General features: G+C 43.9%; 1 protein-coding gene across 3 annotated transcripts; it reads right to left on the bottom strand.

The window, feature by feature from the left end:
* Positions 1-1,502: 1,502 nt before the first annotated feature.
* GNAT2 (G protein subunit alpha transducin 2) lies at positions 1,503-18,219 on the bottom strand. 3 transcript variants are annotated; one of them, XM_009427379.5, is made up of 9 exons: positions 17,907-18,219; positions 11,177-11,347; positions 8,876-8,918; positions 8,451-8,592; positions 7,045-7,202; positions 4,704-4,832; positions 4,380-4,509; positions 2,363-2,516; positions 1,503-1,956 (listed from the first exon to the last, which is right to left on the bottom strand). In XM_009427379.5, the coding sequence occupies exons 2-9, from the start codon at positions 11,292-11,294 to the stop codon at positions 1,766-1,768; spliced, it is 1,065 nt and encodes a 354-aa protein (XP_009425654.1). In that variant the 5' UTR covers positions 11,295-11,347; positions 17,907-18,219; the 3' UTR covers positions 1,503-1,765. The 3 variants fall into 3 exon arrangements, with proteins under 3 accessions (XP_009425654.1, XP_054524585.1, XP_063654769.1); XM_054668610.2 differs by having other exon boundaries at positions 17,999-18,219; XM_063798699.1 differs by lacking the exon at positions 17,907-18,219 and having other exon boundaries at positions 11,177-11,508.
* Between the last annotated feature and the right edge of the window lie 5 nt (positions 18,220-18,224).

The raw sequence follows: 18,224 nt of genomic DNA, 5'->3' as shown, positions 1-18,224 counted from the left end.
TCTCAAACCCCTGACCTCAGGTGATCCACCTGCCTCGGCCTCCCAAAGTGCTAGGATTATAGGTGTGAGCCACCGTGCCCAGCCAGGTTTGTTCTTTGGCTTGAGTTTTTTCATCAGCAGTAGCCAGAGTAGTTTCTCGGATAATTCTCCCAAGCTGCTTTCTTTTTAGGGAATCAGAAAGACTATTAAATGAGTTTAACTTTTATAGCTACAAATTTATTCTTAAGTGTATTTCAAGCTCATATGCCTCTCTAGTATTAATATTGCTAGTAGCAGCCTAAGTGTGAGTGGGTGTTTCTGGCAAGGAGCAATTTCCATTTTAATTGACATTTTCTTCTATGTACTAAATCTCAGATGCCAAGAGCTTTCCTCACTGGTAGTTGTAAATGCTAAATCTATATACTTAACTTCATCCCCTTCTGTCAAGATAAATGCAAACTTCATTTCCCCTCAAAGGAGTTCAAAGGAAAACTTGTTGGCGTGTTTGGGGAGATGTTGTTTTCATCCACCATCACATGGACCCAACTGCAAAGATTTTCAGTGCCTAAAACAAGCTCACCTGTCTTGGTTCTTCTGAAACATGTAGCAGTTGAAAAGTTTAGAATTGTTCACTTGTTCCAAATTCTATGATAGAGAGGTGGCAGCAATACATTCATTAATACTCTAAATGACAGTATTTGATGTCCTCTAAGTTTATTCAGGAAGTATCTTATGTAGCTAAGAAACATTTGTAGAGATAAAGGTCTGTTTGATAGCCTGGGGGCAGAGGGACAATGTTTGCTTAATAAAGATGATCGTTTTGGGATGTGCCTTAGAAACTAACAAACTCGCATCTCCTATCCAGTGATCCAGATCTCTGAGCTAAGGCACATAGAGGTCTGTTAGTAAAAAGGGAATGGCAGGTTTATTTAGGTTTGGTTAATACTAGTTTTTTACAGACTATAGGAAGCCTTGCTATTTTGCTTGGAATAGTTTGTTGCAATAGTTTATTCTAAAAACCAGGTGTTGAATTTAATATATGGCAGCTTTTATATTTTTATATAGGATTTATTTCTGTGACCCTAAGCACAAGCAGGCTTTTTTTTTTTTTTTTTTTTTTTTTTTTTTTTTGAGACAGTTCTGTTGCCCAGGTTAGAGTGCAGTGGCGTGATCTTGGCTCACTACAACCTCTGCCTCCCGGGTTCAAGCAATTCTCTTGCCTCAGCCTCCCGAGCAGCTGGGATTACAGGCGCCCGCCACCATGCCCAGCTAATTTTTGTATTTTTGGTAGAGACAGGGTTTCACTGTGTTGGCCAGGCTGGTCTCAAATTCCTGATCTCGTGATCTGCCCACCTTGGCCTCCCAAAGTGCTGGGATTACAAGGGTGAGCCACTGTGCCCGGCCTGCACAAGCAGTTTTTATGTGCCTTCCCTTCAGTTATGTTCGTGCTCCTCAGAATAACCCTGTAAAGTAGGTAGGGAAGTCATCTTCATTTTATAGTTGAAAGACTCAAGACTCAGAAATAAAGTATTCACTGTTTTGTATTAAGTTGGAAAACCAGTACTGGAACCTGGGGGGTCTTCTAACTACTGGCCTGTGCTCTTTAAGCTGCAATAGCTATCCCACTTTGAAAAGAATGTATGAAATACAGTTGCAGTCATGTATACTCCGTCTCCAAAGAATGGATTCATTCTTCATGTCGTGGTATATTGACTATAATTTTCTGTTTTTAATTACCCAGATTCCAAGCCTGTTTATAGAACTTATACCTGAGGAATGGTGAGGATTAGAAGAGGCCGCAGTCCTTGAGGTTTTCTTTGATGATAATATCTGTAACTGCATCAAACACAAATTTGACATTCTGTGTATCTGTAGCACAGGTCATGTGACTGTAGATTTCTTTGACATCTTTTCGCATATTGAGGTCAAGGAACTGGCTCTTTATGTAATTCCCCGCATCATCATAGGAGTTGTTACCTGGTTTTCCAGAAAAATAGTGAAAAAGTAGAATAAATGAACCCTTGTTAGTTGCTGACTCACTTTAGGTGATTGACTTGATCCTTGAAATGTTATTAGACAACAGCAGTTGGGGGCCTATTTTTGGAGGGAAGATTCTCTATTGCACTCCAGTGTTTCTCACTTTAGTTGAAAAGAAATTGAGGAGAGGTGTCTTTCCACCTTTGGTTTTCAGTAGGTATCATATGAAGTCAGTGGCTCTCCTGCATCTAATGCCTGCTGTATTCCAGAGTATCTGAATTTAAACCCTGTAACTGTGCCCAAGGTTCTCCCTTAAGTTCCTTTGTGTCATCTTGGCCTAAAAAATGAGACAATTGCCAGTCTCTACTAAAAGGCATTATTATTATTTCCAGCCCCTGACACTTACCATCATACTCTGGAAAACAAATGCTGAGATGGACTTTCTTGATTTTTTCCTCAAAGAGGTCCTTCTTGTTGAGAAAGAGGACAATGGAAGTAGCCGCAAAGAATTTGTGGTTACATATGCTGTTGAACAGATGCAAAGACTCATGCATACGATTCTAGTAAGAGGAAACACCATTGGAAATATCAGATTTGGCTTATAGAATATCTACCTACTTCCTGCTCTTGTTCCCCTTGGAGAGACCAGTGCTCCAAATGTAAAAAGCAAGACAGAGAACAGCTTATCTCAATGTACCAGAGTAAAGCCAGAGAGATGTGGGATCATTCTAGTTCCCTATCTTTCTAATAGCTGTGTGACTTGTGGAAAATTATTGAGCTTTTTCTGAGTCTGTTTTCCTATCTTATAGGGTTACAATGAAAGCTAAATGAGATTATGTATGTATATTGTCCATGATAGTGGCTGGCATATAGGTCTATAATATGTTATGCAGATCTTTAGCAGCCAGGATGCAACTGAGAACTTGACATTTTGTAAGTAGTGCTGATAATGGGTTGAAACAGGCCCAAGTTAGCATGTGCCCATATGCATCTCCAGGATGATTTTGATAGGCTTCTTTCATGGGGTCCCAGATCTCAGTTTGGGCTACTTTGGTCCTGCTGCCACATGGTGAGAGTTAGAGAATTTCCCAGTGCCATACCACAAGCATTTCTGCTCTCTCATTTCCTTCTCTGATTGCTACTTAGCGAGAAGTCGTGCTGCATATCTGCAGAGGCTGCCCATTGCCCCAGCCCAGCTTGCTTTTAGGGAGCAGGTCTTTAGGGTTTTGAAGTATACTATCAGCTGACTTGCGTTCAGTCTACTTATCTAATAAAGCAAGAACAATCCCATTTGTGGCTTTTTCCCCATAATACTCCTGTACAACCCCTTAAGGTCTCATAGACTTGTTTTATTAATGTCTCATAGACTTTAATAAACCTCATAGACTCATAGACTTTAGGGTTAAAGATGGAAAGTCTCATAGACTGTAATCTTTAGGCTTAAAGATGGGAAGTGAATAGCTCTGTAAGACATTTTGATTAGACGATATTCAGAGTGCTCTAATGTGAAGTTAAAACTACCAAAGGGAAGGGAAGAGAACAAGCTGTGGCAAGGGATAGGAGTATCCCTTTCATCAGCAAGCTGTGGACCTCCATTTGTAAGCAGATGCTTGGGTGAAATTAACATTTTTCACGCCTCTAACCTTTCCCAAATTCAGAGGTCATCAGCAAGGTGTGGACCTCCATTTGTGAGCAGATGCTTAGGTGAAATTAACGTTTTTCACGCCTCTAACTTTTCCCAAATTCAGAAAGCAGATGCTTGGGTGAAATTAACGTTTTTCTCACCTCTAACCTTTCCCAAATTCAGAAACTGGCTGGGCTCTAATACTTGTCCTGTAGAACTCCTGTCCTACAGAATTCTACAGGCTAAAGAGAACCACTCTTGGGTAGTCTTCCAGCTGCCAATTTAATTGGCATGAGAGAAAGCTGGTCTGCCAGTCTCTCCTTAAACTCCTACGGACAGTACATTTTTAGCCTCCTAAGTGGGGTTACTAGCTCAACCCTTCTATTATGTTGCAATGAAGATTCATATCATATGTTATTTTCTCTGTTCTGTCATTTTCATCTCCTTCCTTAGGCAATTTGGGAGAGTACTAAGTAACTCCTTTGCTTTGCCTAGTTGATGGTCCCTTATCTCTTTGCACTCAATTCCTCTTATGAGCTTTGTGATGTCCAAGTGATACTTAGATGTCTAATTTGAGACCAAGCTCACTCTCAGTAAATTTGGAGCTCTAAAATGCTAATCTAGAACCTGCAGAAGAAGTTGTTTTTTAGAATTATTTGCATGAGACATTGATTGGTCTGCTGGAGGGCTGCTAGACTGAAATTACCTAAGTTGGGGCAGTAGAGTGACACAAGGCTTAGAGAAAGGGTCATGGGGAGAACTTGTTCTACCAAAGCTGCTTGATGCAAAGGCCACTCACCACTTCATCATCTTCCACCAGCACCATATCATAGGCACTGAGGGCTGCACAGAAAATGATGCAGGTGACTCCCTCGAAGCAGTGGATCCACTTCTTTCTCTCGGATCTCTGCCCTCCCACATCAAACATCCTGAGGGAAGAAGCAGCTATTTTCATAGGTATGCCCAACATACGACCTATATGCCTTTGATGGTCACCCCGTGAAGGGGGAGAAGCAGAACAGTAATTTAGATTAGGCTTCACCAAAGGCCAAGAAGCCTGCCTGTGCCCCTTTTCAGGATTCCACACGTGTATCCGAGATGCCCTAGGGAACCATGCACTTACCTGAAATTCAAGTCTTTGACGGAAAACTTGGTTTCAATGATGCCCGTGGTTTTGACTCTGGATCGGAGCACATCTTGCTCACTAGGGAGGTACTCAGGGTCTGTAATTCGTTCTAATTGATTCAGGTAGCTAGAGAAAAGTGATTAGCATCAATGACAAATTTTCCACAGACGAGGCTAAGAGACGTAAAAGGTATCTTACCCAAAGTCACACAGCTAATTTGGTGATAGAAATCAGGACTAGAAGCCATATTGTTAAATTTAGGATTCTTTCCTTCAAACCTTCATATGTCATTAACTAGAGGAAATGGGGGATGGACTGAGGGACAAGCCCATTTGAGGCTGGAGTTCCAGCGCATTTAAATCAAGTTAGGTAAGTTTTCCTTGGGTTTGCCCTGACTGCAAGCTTTTGTAGATTTTTGAATGAGATTTAGTGGTTTCAGTGGGTGCTAAAAGTTCCATCAAGAGGCAGTAAATTGAAAGAGACTTTAAAGACATGAACCAATGCAACACATGGACTTTGTTTATATCCTGAATCAAACTGGGGAGGAAACATTTGAGATAACTGGGGAAATTTGAACACCGACTTGGTGATATTTGATGCTATTAAGGAATTGTTAACTATTTGGGTGTGATTATATTCTTTTTATAAAAAGGGTCAATATTTTAGAGATCCATAATGACATTTTTAGGATGAAATGATACCTGGAATTTGCTTCAAAATAATCCAGTAGGGAATGGAGGTAAAAAGAAATAAGATTGGCCATGAGTTGATAACTGTTGAAGGTAATTGATTATGTTATTTCTACTTTTGTATGTTTGAAAGTTACCTTAAAAAAGAAAAAGTTACTTTTTTTAAAAAAAAAAAAAAGGTGGCCGGGCACGGTGGCTCACGCCTATAATCCCAGCACTTTGGGAGGCCGAGGCGGGTGGATCACAAGGTCAGGAGATTGAAACCATCCTGGCTAACACGGTGAAACCCTGTCTCTACTAAAAATACAAAAAATTAACTGGGCATGGTGGCGGGCGCCAGTATCCCCAGCTACTTGGGAGGCTGAGGCAGGAGAATGGCGTGAACCCGGGAGGCAAAGCTGGCAGTGAGCCGAGATCGCGCCACTGCACTCCAGCCTGGGTGACAAAGCGAGACTCCGTCTCCAAAAAAAAAAAAAAAAAAAAGGCAAGAGGAAGGCAGATGTGAACTGAGATGACTGAGAGGAGGAGGGAAGTACAAGTAACACAAGTGCCTATTGTATGCCAGGCATTTTAATGTTCAGATTCTCGTTTAAACTCTTAAGCCATCAAGTTTCATATCCCCATTTTACAGATGGAGAAATTCAGAAGAGTTAAATACTTGGCTAGGGTCAAGAGAAATTGTGGTGTATTATGAAAAATATTCAGCTCTGTAGTCAAGCAGCCCAATGCAAATGCAGTCTCTGCTATTTATCTACATGACCTTGGGCAGTTAATTAACTTCTCTGAACTTCAGTTTTTCCATGTGTAAAATGAGGCTAATTAGAAAGGTACCATCTACCTTAAGGTCTTACTGCGTAGATGGGTAAAGGGCCTTGAGATGGTATACACAGTACACCTAGCAGTGACTAGGCTTTGAGTGCTCCGGGAACAGTAAGTGATAGCATTATTACAAGATTAGGAGACAGATGGTTAGGTTAAATAAACTCAGGTTTGACTTTGAAGCCCATACTTGTCTATGATCCCATACTGTCTGAGGTAGGATTGATAAATTATGTCCCTTAGCTTTTTGGAAGCAGCTTTGCAATGATGGTACTAATTCCTGACCACCTTCCCTTGGTTTGCCCTTGTAGTTTGTGTCCCCTGCCTTGGCATCGTGACATAAGATGCTCTAGGTGTAGGAGACTCATTTCTGCTTAGTGGCCTAAGTAGATCCTAGATTACCAGATAGAAAATTCTGCCCTGAAAGAGCCATCATGAATCACATTACTCCTGCGAGAGTGTATGACAGAACTGCAGGGCTATCTTAGGGTTCTGGAAGGAGAGGCTTAGTGTACACCTCAAATTAAGAGAACAGGGCTGAGGGCTACTAGGCAGAACACGTCTTTTGAATTTTGCATCTTCAGCCTTGTAGGCTGTAGTGAGCCAGTGTAAAGCAATATAAAATCATGACAACTGGCAGATCTCCCCATAGCATTAAATTCAAAACATTGCTGAAGCCTAACTAAACAGATCCACAGGCTGAATTCAGTCTGGGTCTCCAGCTTTCAATGCCTGAAATTTTGGGTTGGGTGAGATTTCTCCCAACCAGAGAGAAGACTGGCTAGAAGATTGCTTAAGCATCAACCCACCCTCTCACCAGTCAGTCTTACTAAGATGCGGAGTCATTAAGCTGGTATTCTGCAGCTCTCTCGAAGCAGGCTTGCACCCCACCATCCTTCCACAACCTCCTAATGACCTCCACGAGCTCAGGAGGCATGGTTCCCTCCTCAATGGAGTCAGCCAGGTTGTTGAGCTGTCGCCCGTCATCCTGTAATGCAGAAACCTGGTTAAGAACTTCACAGGAGTAATAGCTTTCCAGGAGGCTTCTGGGAATACTGCTGAATGGAAATCATTTTACATTACTACGAAGACCTAAGATGGAAGCAGTATCCAGTGAAGATTCTATGTAAGAAAACATACTGTTGAATTTTTGAGTATGCTCCCCAGATGCAGAGGATGGCACTATACCCAGCCCTGGGGTGTGTCTAAAGCGGGGCAGGGGTCCCAGGTATTTCCTCTCTGGAGTTCCTGGCTTCCATCCTTAGTCTGAAAGTTTACCGCCACAAAACGTGGGTCCTCTGCTGCAGAGAGACTGAAAATGTAAAGGCCAGATTGACCATGAAATAGACAAGATAGAAGACAGGGACCCATCACCTTTGTTCTTCAGCGATTGAAAGCTAGAAAAAGTCCAGTACTAGAAGTAGGGATTTCACTTACAAAAGTTCCATGGCCAGGAACCCAAGGGTAGCAATTTAAATGGTAAAATAAAGCAGAGGAAGCTGTGAGCAGCTTTATTTTGTAAATATTTGTTATAAAGTAGGGCTTGAGGACAGGCATGGTGGCTCACACCTGTAATCTCAACACTTTCGGAGTCTGAGGCAGGAGGATTGCTTAAGGCCAGGAGTTTGACACCAGCCTAGACAAGATGGCAAGACCCCTTCTCTACAAAAAAATTTTAAAAAATAGCTGGGTGTGGTGGTGCACACCTGTGGTCCCACCTACTGGGGCTGAGGTGGGAGAATCACTTAAGCCTGGGAGGGTGAGATTGCAGTGAGCCATGATCACACCACTGCATTCCAGCCTGGGTAAGAGAGGAAGACCCTGTCCCAGTAAAAATAAGGGTGGATGTTGCTTACTTCTCCAGGACTGCATAATTGTGGTGTATTATGAAAAATATTCAGCTTTGTAGTCAAGCGGCCCAATGCAAATGCAGTCTCTGCTATTTATCTACATGACCTTGGGCAGTTAATTAACTTCTCTGAACTTCAGTTTTTCCATGTGTAAAATGAGGCTAATTAGAAAGGTACCGTCTACCTTAAGGTCTTACTGCGTAGATGGGTAAAGGGCCTTGAGATGGTATACACAGTACACCTAGCAGTGAGATCCCACCCAGCAGGTGGGATTTTAGTTACTACTTTTCTTACCCATCTTTCCATATAGTTTGTTGGCCTCTGGTATGTTTCTTCTTGCTAGCCTTTCTGCTTCCACCCTTAACCACATAATAGTAATCACATACCGCACAGCTTGGTTCAGCATAATCGATGCCCAGTGTGGTCATGGCCCGGATGATAGCCAGGATGGACTGCAGCACATTTCCATAGATGATAGCCTTGAACTCCAGGCATTCTTCTGGTGAATAGCCATCCTGGTGAATGATCCTGCAAGGGGCAGACACTCTGTCTTTAGCTGGACCTAAGTAACCAGACCTAAGGGATTAGGAATTTGGGGGTATTTAAAGGATCATAAGAATCCTATCTCTCTGTTGCTACTGCTTTCTCAAAGTGGAGGGTGAGGGACAAGGGGTACAGATGAGGGGCATTGGAATCAGATCCTTTATACCTGGGCTCCTTGAGGCTAAAGAGCCTTTCACTTTGAATACCTCCACTGGCTGTACTGACTTCTTCACCCTATCTTGTCTTTTGGGGCTTTGTTTCTACTCACTTCATCTGTTTGACGATGGTGCTCTTTCCTGACTCCCCAGCACCTGGAAGGAAAAATGCTTATGCTTTCGATTTCCACCAGTTCTCCTCAGCCTTCCAGGAGATGGCCTGGGAGAAGTCAGAGCCACTGCTTGCTTGGGGGTCTTGTTAGGGGAGAACACATAGGGATGACTGCTGCCCTCAATTTCTGGCAGGCTTGAGCTCAGGCCATTCAACCTGGATTTAGAGCAGTTTCTTAACTTCAGTACTATTTAGTTTGGGCTGTCTCATGCATGGTAGGATGTTCAGCAGCATTCCTGGCCTCTACCCACTAGAGGCCAATAGCATCCCACTTCCCTAGTTATGACAACCAAAAGTGTCTCCAGACATTTCCAAATGACCACCGGCAGTCAAAATCTTCCTGTTGAAAACCACTAACAGATTCAGGGGGAGTCCTTTAACATTTCTCCTCTCTGCCTATTTTTGACTCAGGAGAGTGATCTTGGGGTAGGATTGGAGAGAGCTGGATCATTTCACCAAAATAACTATATTTTCATCACCTTGCTGGTTCCCTTTTTTTTTTTTTTTTTTGAGACAGGGTCTCAGGTTTGTAGCCCAGACTGGAGTGTAATGGCACGATCTCGGCTTACTGCAGCCTTGACTTCCCAGGCTCAAGTGATCCTCCCACCTCAGTATCCTGAGTAGTTGGGATTCCAGGTGTGCGACATCATGCCCGACTACATTTTTTTTTTTTTTTTTTTTTTTTTTTGAGACAGTCTTGCTCTGTCTCCCAGGCTGGAGTGCAGTGGTGCTATCTTGGCTCACTGCAACCTCTGCCTCCTGGGTTTTAAGCAATTCTTCTGCCTCAGCCTCCTGAGTAGCTGGGACTCTACAGGCGCATGCCACCATGCCTGACTAATTTTTGTATTTTTAGTAGAAATGGGGTTTCACTATGTTGGCCAGGCTGGTCTCAAACTCCTGACCTCAGGTAGATCCACCCGTCTTGGCCTCCCAAAGCGCTGGGATTACAGGCGTGCGCCACTGCATCCGGCCATTTCCCCCCACCCCGTAGAGGCAGGTTTTCACCATGTTGCTCAACCTGGTCTTGGATGGGGCTAAGTGGGTTCCCTTTATTGACTAACGTGTCCTAATGTCCTCATTCACACTCTGCTCTCCCCATCAAAAACTCATACCTTCTAGTACTGAGTTTATACTACCCTAATGCCTAGAACTCCTCCTATTTCGCTTGTGCTTGTTCCCTCTAAGCAGCTTATCCTGAATCTAGAAGAAATCTGCTTAGGCTTAAAAGATCTCTCAGTGGCCCCACCATCTCTGTTTCCCCCTGCGTAACCTCCTGGGCTCCTTAGAGTCTGGTCCAGCTTACAAAGATATGCTCCTTTAGTGTGTCCTTACGACTGTGTCACAGATCAGCTGGGGGAAAAGAAGGCGCCTTAGCCTAGTGCGTCAGCTCCCAGATCCCTTATGGGGGCTTGGAAACCCAGCTCAGGCATCTAATCTTCTGCTACGTAGACCCTACCTGCTCCAGCTACCCTACTTCTGTGGTACCAGTGGTTTGTTTTCCTAAGCCACGTGTCTCAAATGTTCTTGTCTTGGTTTTATTTACAGCCGTGATCAATTTCCCTGACAAATTGAGGTGCTTTTATTTTCTCAGCACAGACCAGTGATCTGCTTAGGAGCTCATCAAGTTGATGAACCTTCCATCTGGCAGGAGCTTTGCAGGCAGCTATTGAATAGAGAGCCAGGAAGGGACTGCTGTATATAAAGACACCATTCCTCCTTCCTCAGGGGCCCCTACTTCCAAAATTTTTACTGAAAGCAAGAAGGAACCACTATACTTGGCAAAAACCAGTGGGACTATCTCTGGTACTGTTGGCACTGACTGTATGGTGGGACTTGTGAGTCTGTTGGTGAGGGAAGGTCCTGTTCTCTTCTGATTTCTTGGCTTAGAGTTCTCTGCAGATTGGGTACAGTCTGCAAGTCCAGGGTCCTTGAAGCCAAAAGGATGTGTTAGGTTTGGTTAGATTTGGAAATGGGTGGGTTCATGGTGGCCCTTGCACTATTCCTCGCTCAAGAGTAGAAAAACTCTGGAATAGCCTTGGCATTCTGGATCCCCTTGGGGTGGCTGTTTAGGCCCCATATTAACTCAGCTCTAGATCTCCTGATCCCCTAGCCAGACTGTGTAGAGGAGAGGAAAAATGACCTGCCACCCTTCCTTCCCATAGGGTGAGGTAGAACCCACCAACCCTTCAGGAAAGTAGGAAGGACCCCTGCCTTCTCTGGCTCATCTTCCCATCTCACTCACCCAGCAGTAGCAGCTTGACAGTCTTGGCTTCCTTATCAGCATCCTCCTGCAGCTTCTTTTCTAGCTCCTTGGACCTCTTGGCCAGTTCTTTGTCCTCAGCACTGGCTCCACTTCCCATATTTGCCGTCTTGTCAGCTTTTTCAGGCCCCTAATCCTCTCTCGTAAGGTTTCCTGTATGTGAGATGGAAGAGAAGGAAAAAAGTTGGGATTGAGTATCCCAACTTGGCTCCCCTAAAAGCTGGTCTGTACGATGCCAGGTGAGAGAGCAGGCTGTAGGGTCTTGTACTCTGCCTACATTGACTGAGACTCCCTACTTCAACTGGAGACCTACTTCTTAGTCTAGGGATTGTAGCCTTTATATCTAGCAATGTGATAGGTCAAGCCAATTAAGAGCTTTGTCAATATGGCAAGGGGTAAAGACTCAAATGTTTCTATAACTAGGGAAATGATCTGCTGGGTTCTGACGGAAGGATAGGATGCACAACTACTTCCATCCTTTAAGGGGTTCATCCCCTGAAAGTCTCTTGCTTCCTTAGATTTATTTGCATCATAGAGCTAGAGATTACGGGCACATATGTAGAAAGCATTCCTTATGTTGAGCCTCCAGATTATAAGGTCTTGATCTCAAGGGCTTCAGGGTATCAAAGCATACTCGTTTACCATAGGCTGGTCCTGGCCAGGAAATTTGTTTTGGGTGGTGCCCTTCCTTGGGAAGATTAGGAATGTTTCAGCTCCCGCAGTGGCTGCTGCTCCAGGAAGCTACTAGCATTGTTCCTTTGCATTGGCCCCTCTCTTTGTACTTCTGTTATTAGCACTTATCACTTCATATTGTACGTCGTTTTACAAATTTTTCCCTCACTGCATTTCTCCCCCTGGAGCTCAACGGACCAAATCTGACTCATCTTTGAACCTCTCAGAACTTGTAGTTTATCTGTGGATCAAAAGGTTTGGTGAATGAATAAATGCAGGAAAAGGGTGTATGGTGAAGAGAATGGGGTTGCTTCCCTTTGGCCCACTAAAGCCAGCTGAGTCCCAACTTCACTTCATAAATGAACTTTGCTGGTATTCAGTGTGGGGTTTGTGCTGCCTCACACAAAAAACTCTGCTTCTTTGGGAAATTGGACTCCAGACTCTGGCTTCTCAAAGGTTGGGGCAGCTCTCTCTCCTTCTGGCTCTCATCCCAGCTGCCCTTTCCTGGGGGAAAAATGAGGGTGCAGTCTAGCAACTGCCTCACAGACATTTAGGACTCCACAGGTTGTACTCCTCTATGCCAATTATTTCAGTTTACTTAAATGAGTGTTGCTGGTGGAGCCTCCTCAGTTGGAGATGTTTTGGAATTTTGTTGCCCAAAATGTGGATCAAGAGCCAGCAACATCAGATCACCCGGAAGCTCATTAGACATGCAGAATCTCAGGCTTTAATCCAGAACTTCTGATTCAGAATCCGCAGTTTAACAAGATCTCAGGTGACTCTAAAGACATTAAAGATTGGGAAGTACTGCCCTAGGGACCTGTTTTCCGCTAAACTTACCTAATCCTAAGAATCACCTGGGTTGCTGGTTTCTGTGTTTCCTCAAGTCTTAGGTGCCACTGACTAGAAGATTACCCTGCTTTCCGAGATGTTAAAATAGTGTATGTTTTTAAATGGTATGTTAGAATCAAACTCCAGAGCCAGAGAAAATATTTTAAGCTAATACAGGTAGTTATCACATCTGTGAAGTTTGAAAAACCCTGGCCTGAAACAGTTCTCAACTTTTAGTGTACAGTGGCATTTACCTGGAGAGCTTTTTAAAAAATACTGATTTAATTGGTCTGGAGTGCAGTCCAGGCACAAGGATTTAAAAACGTCCCCAGCTGATTCTAGTGTACAGCCAAGGTGGAGAACTACTGAGGTCGAAGGATGTAATTTGCTCTTTCATTTTAGAGCTGGACTTGTGCAGCAGTGGCCAGTTGGGACTGGGAAGGTCAGGAGTAGAATCTAGGTCTCCCCGCCTATCAGGTACCCTGAGCCATAGCTAATTATCTTCCTCCTTCGCACCACCTTTCAGTGACTGTAGGGGCTGATGGAGAAATATGCAGCTGCTGAGGTGCTTTCCATGGTAGCCATGTTTTCCCAATCAAATTGGCAAGTCCTTATTGACTTAAGGAAAAACAGGAGAGTCTCTTTGAAATTGTGACTATCTTGGAATCTTGGTTATAAGGTTTCAGTAATTATACCCCACTGCTAGCCCTGCTCTAGCGTACTCACAATACTGGTAACTCACACTGAGGCCAGAGCCATGCTGAAGGCTACACTGTTCAAGGGGCTGCCCGGAACTATTAATAATTATTATGTTATAGTTATTATAATTAATAACTACTGAACAATGTAAGTGGCTCATACCAGTTAATTATCACAATAACTGCTATTGTCCCCAATTTACAGACTAGATTAACTGAGACTTGAGAGTTAAGTAACTCATTTAAAGTCAGCTGGGCACAGTGGCGCATGCCTGTAATCCCAGCACTTTGGGAGGCTGAGGTGGGGGGATGACCTGAGGTCAGGAGTTCCTGGCCAACATGGTGAAATCCCATATCCACTAAAAATACAAAAATTAGGCCGGGCATGGTGGCTCACGCCTGTAATTCCAACACTTTGGGAGGCCAAAATGGGCAGATCATCTGAGGTCAGGAGTTCGAGACAGCCTGGTCAACATGGTGAAACCCTGTCTCTACTTAAAAAAAATACAAAAATTAGCCAGGCATGGTGGCAGGCACCTGTAATCCCAGCTACTTGGGAGGCTGAGGCAGGAGAATCACTTGAACCCGGGAGGCACTGCACTCCAGCCTGGGCAACAGAGCAAGATTCCGTCTCGGAAAAAAAAAAAAAAGAAAAGAAAAGAAAAGAAAAGAAAAAGCCCAGCATGGTGGCATGCACCCAGCTACTTGGGAGATAGAGGCATGAGAATCGCTTGAACCCGGGAGGTGGAGGTTGCAGTGAGCCGAGATTGCGCCACTGCACTCCAACCTGGGTGACAGAGTGAGACTCTGTTTCAAAAACAAAAAAACAAAGTTATATGGCCTAGTAAACAGACAAACCGGTGATCCTTCTTTCTATTACTTCCACATAAGTAGCCAGAGAGAGAAAGCATGGACAAATGCATGAACTCTATAACAGCAGCCCTTGTTAAAGGAACCACTAAGTTGTTTCACACACAGGGAAAGTGGGCTTGTTCCTTTTTCTGCTACTACCTCTGCAAACTTCTGTGCTGCTTCTGCTTTGTTCCCTAACTTACTGGATGGAAGTTCCCCATTCTCACTGCTAAGCTGAGAGAGGGAACTGCTAGCCCTCGCCTGGCCTGAGAGTACAGATCCATTACTGTGCATACATCATCCTGATGTCTGTGACCTCCTGCCTCTGCCTCTATCGTCAGTTCCTGTGCCTTTCCTGTGGCTGTCCCACTTTATGATCACATTTACGAACAGTTTCCTGATGAAGTAAATAAGGTATGTAGTGCTAGTTCCATTTTGGAGGTGAGTGAACTGAAGTACAGAAAAGTGATCCTCACATTAATAAGCAAGTTGGTATCAGAAGCCAAGCCAGAGCTCAGGTGTTTTGATTCACAGCCCTTTATAACCATTATCATTTTGAATGAAAAGTAAATCACTGTTTCTTAGTGATTTGGGCATGTTTCCTGAGTTAAGGGATCTGTCTGACATCCGTGGTAAGCCTTGTCTTAAGTGAATTGTGGGTAAAGACTTGTCCCAGAGGGAGTGGGAGGACATGAAGGATGAGGAACTACCTTCAGGACCTTCCAGTCCATAGGCAGAGGTGGGGGAAATTCACAGAAAAACAAATGAGTTAAAGGGATACTGCAGTAGTGCTGGGAAATTCAGAGCTGTTTAAGACCTAGCATTCACCCCTGGTAGGAAAGGCAATCAAACACACATCTGACTGTCAGACTGACAAAGTTCTACAGCAGAAGAAAGAAAAGGGTGATTGTGAAATGAATAGACTTTCCACAGAGAAGTAGAATAACAGTGGAAGTGGGAGATACGCATTTTGGGGAAAGGAAAGAGCATGAAAAAAGAGGTAGAGGCACAAAGTACAAGGTGTGCTCAGAGAAGACTGGGACTTTGATGTGACTGGACTGGAGTGAAAGGTGCATGGAGTGGAGGGTTGGGAGGTGAAGATGAAGACAAGAAAGGGAAATTGGAGCCAGCCAGTGAAGCGCCTTCAATGGCAAGGGGTTTGACTAAAATCCACTGGGGTCTTATAAACAAGTATAGATGGAAACAGCTGTATGGTGCTATAAACACAATGCTGGGTGACTGAGGTGAGGGGGAGAGGGAGCTGGCTGCTGGGAGAAGCTGAGAAACCAGAGCTGAACAGCTTGTTTCTAGAGGGGCCTAGGCATAAGGTATGGTTTGGAAATTGCCTTGGCCAAGGACCTTTTTGGAGCTGCAGATATTCTCTCCCAAGTTTAGTATCTGTGAAGATTGTTCTGGCCTAGCTAGGGAGGCGGACATCACAAGTGAGCTGAAGTCCAGAAGCAAAGAAAAGCACTTCTTCAGAGAAACAGGAGTGCACCATCTTTAGGGAGCTGGGATTCCGGGAGGGCCAGTTAAGGAGCCATGTGGGGAACAGGCTAGGAGGGGAGGAAGCTGTGTTTGGAGCTAGGGAAGATCTCAGAGGCTCAAAGGCAGTGAATGTTAAGGCCTCAGTGTGAAAAAAGCCCAGGCCATAGGATGACTCACTCCTTTATTTCCCAAGCTCTGTTCTGCGTAGACAATGAAACCTCACTGAGATTCTTGCTGATATGGAGTGGGTGGAGGAATTGATGCCTAACTATAATCAGGGCCGACTTCCTAGCAGCAACAATACACCAGATGACCTGGAAATAGGGGAGGGTTGTAGAGTGAAGGGGGGGTTGCAGATGGGACTAGGGGACTAGCATAAAGGGACTAATGAACTGGTTTGCCTGGGCTGGGTGGAGGGCAAGGATTGCCACCTATTGGCTGCTGAGGTAGGTAGGTCTGCATTAAGCAGGATGCTCAAGAGACCTGGCCCAATGCAAGATACTATCTTTAAAACTATGTCAACATTTGCATCTTATCAGAAGATACATGACATTTATGTAGTTACATGGTGCTTGATTTTTGAGATTCATTTTATTCATTCTTGAGAGTCCATCAGCCTCAAAATCCCTAAGCGCCCCAAGACCAATTCAGTGGGCCATAAATGTAAACAGAATAGTTTAAGTCTGGGGTTAAGACCCCGGGAAGGCTGGGTTGGGGGGACTGTGGAGGCAATTACAGATTTTTACAGATTTTTGTTGATTTCTATCCCCTTGATTATAAAAGTTATGGGTATGTATTATAATTTCTAAAATGCAAATAAATATAAAGAAAATAAATATAACCCATAATTCCATCACTACAGATAATCATTGGTAAACTTGTTGGTGTGTTTCTTTTCTACCCATGTATATCACATAAGTAGGACCATACTGTGTATAGTGTTTTGCATCCATTCTTTTACCTAACTTTATATTGTAAACATTTCCACATCATTAAACATTTCTCCAAGAACAATTTTTAATGGCTGTATTTCATGGTATGAATATTACATAAACATTCCCCTATTGTTCGACCTTTAAAGTATCTAACTTTTCTATGCAATACACATTGTGGTGCTGAACAACTTTTTGCATACATATTTTTCTGGCAGCTCTTTTTAGAAAAACAACTTCCAGAAAGTTGATTACTGGGTCAAATAATAAGAACCTTTTTGAAAATTTTGATTCTATATTACCAGATGGCTTTCAGAAATATTATATCAGTGTTCAAGGCCACCAGTAATGTGTTTGTGCACATGTACGTGTGTGTGTGTCTCCCATCTCACTAACTATACCCTTGCCAACCTGCATTAGTGTTTATTTTTTGGTTTTTTGTTTTTTAGTCTTTGCTATTTTGATTAGGTAAACCTGGTTATCTCTGTTCTCTTTTTAGTGTTATGGATTCTGTGTGAGGTGAAGAGGCCAAGTTTTTTTTAAGTTTGTTCAGGGAACAGTAGCCAGGGATCAATGGAAGTGGCACCAGATGCAGGTGGAGAAAAGGGTTCAGGGTCCAGAATCCAGCGTGGGGAGAGAAGAGGGAGGCAGAGTTTGGGAAGGATCTCTGCTGTGGGAGTGGTAAGAACTGGGAGGAGCCAGACAAACAGCATTAGAACAACTGGGTGTGGGGGGCAAAGGCCTCCCACAAGAGGGAAAATAGGGAAGAGATTAATTCCTGCTAATGCATTTAATTATATTCAGTGAAGTCTTAGGGACTTCCCTCCACAAGTTCCCTTTAGGTCGGATTATCTACCCCTTGGCAGTGGGGATGCTTGTTGGATAGACCCCAGAACGGCTGCAAGTGAATCAACCTGCGAGTGTCAATAGAGAACCAAGGCCAAGGCTAAAGCAATGGTAATACATGAATATTGAGTACTAACTACAGGTCGGCACAGTTCTAAGCAGTTAACTTATATTAACTCATTTATCTTAACCACCATATAAAGCAGGTACTCTTACACTCATTTTACAGACGAAATAGAAGCACAGAGAAGTTAGGTAACTTGCCCAGTATCAGTCAGGAAGTAGGTGAAATCTGGATTTGAACCCAGACATTCTGGCTAGAGTTAAAGCTCTTAACCACCAAATACAGAAATGTGGGAAGGGGAGCCGGAATTGCAGGGCACAGCCTCCTACCTACGCCGGCCGGAAGAAAACAGACGACCAAGTGAGATTGCAGGGGCAGGACTTCTGCTTAAAATGAATCCTGGGACAATAATAACAGCTACCTTTCACTGGGCCCTCACTTCGTGCCAGGCACTGTGTAAAGGGACTTTACGTTTAATCTTCACAGTAACCCCTTTGAGTGAGGTACTGTCATTACCCCATCTTACTGATGAGGAAGCTGACGCACGGAACTGGCCCAAGACCCAGGGTCGGCTCAGGCCAGCCCTACCGCGGTGTGGTGGCTGCCCACGTGGCGCCCAGGAAGAGAAGAAAATGGCGAGGCGGGGT

This window comes from Pan troglodytes, chromosome 1 (genome assembly GCF_028858775.2).
Source record: "Pan troglodytes isolate AG18354 chromosome 1, NHGRI_mPanTro3-v2.0_pri, whole genome shotgun sequence".
Classification (NCBI taxonomy): Eukaryota; Metazoa; Chordata; class Mammalia; order Primates; family Hominidae; genus Pan; species Pan troglodytes.
Note: the sequence above shows the minus strand (reverse complement) of the source record. Positions and strands in the feature narration are given on the sequence as shown.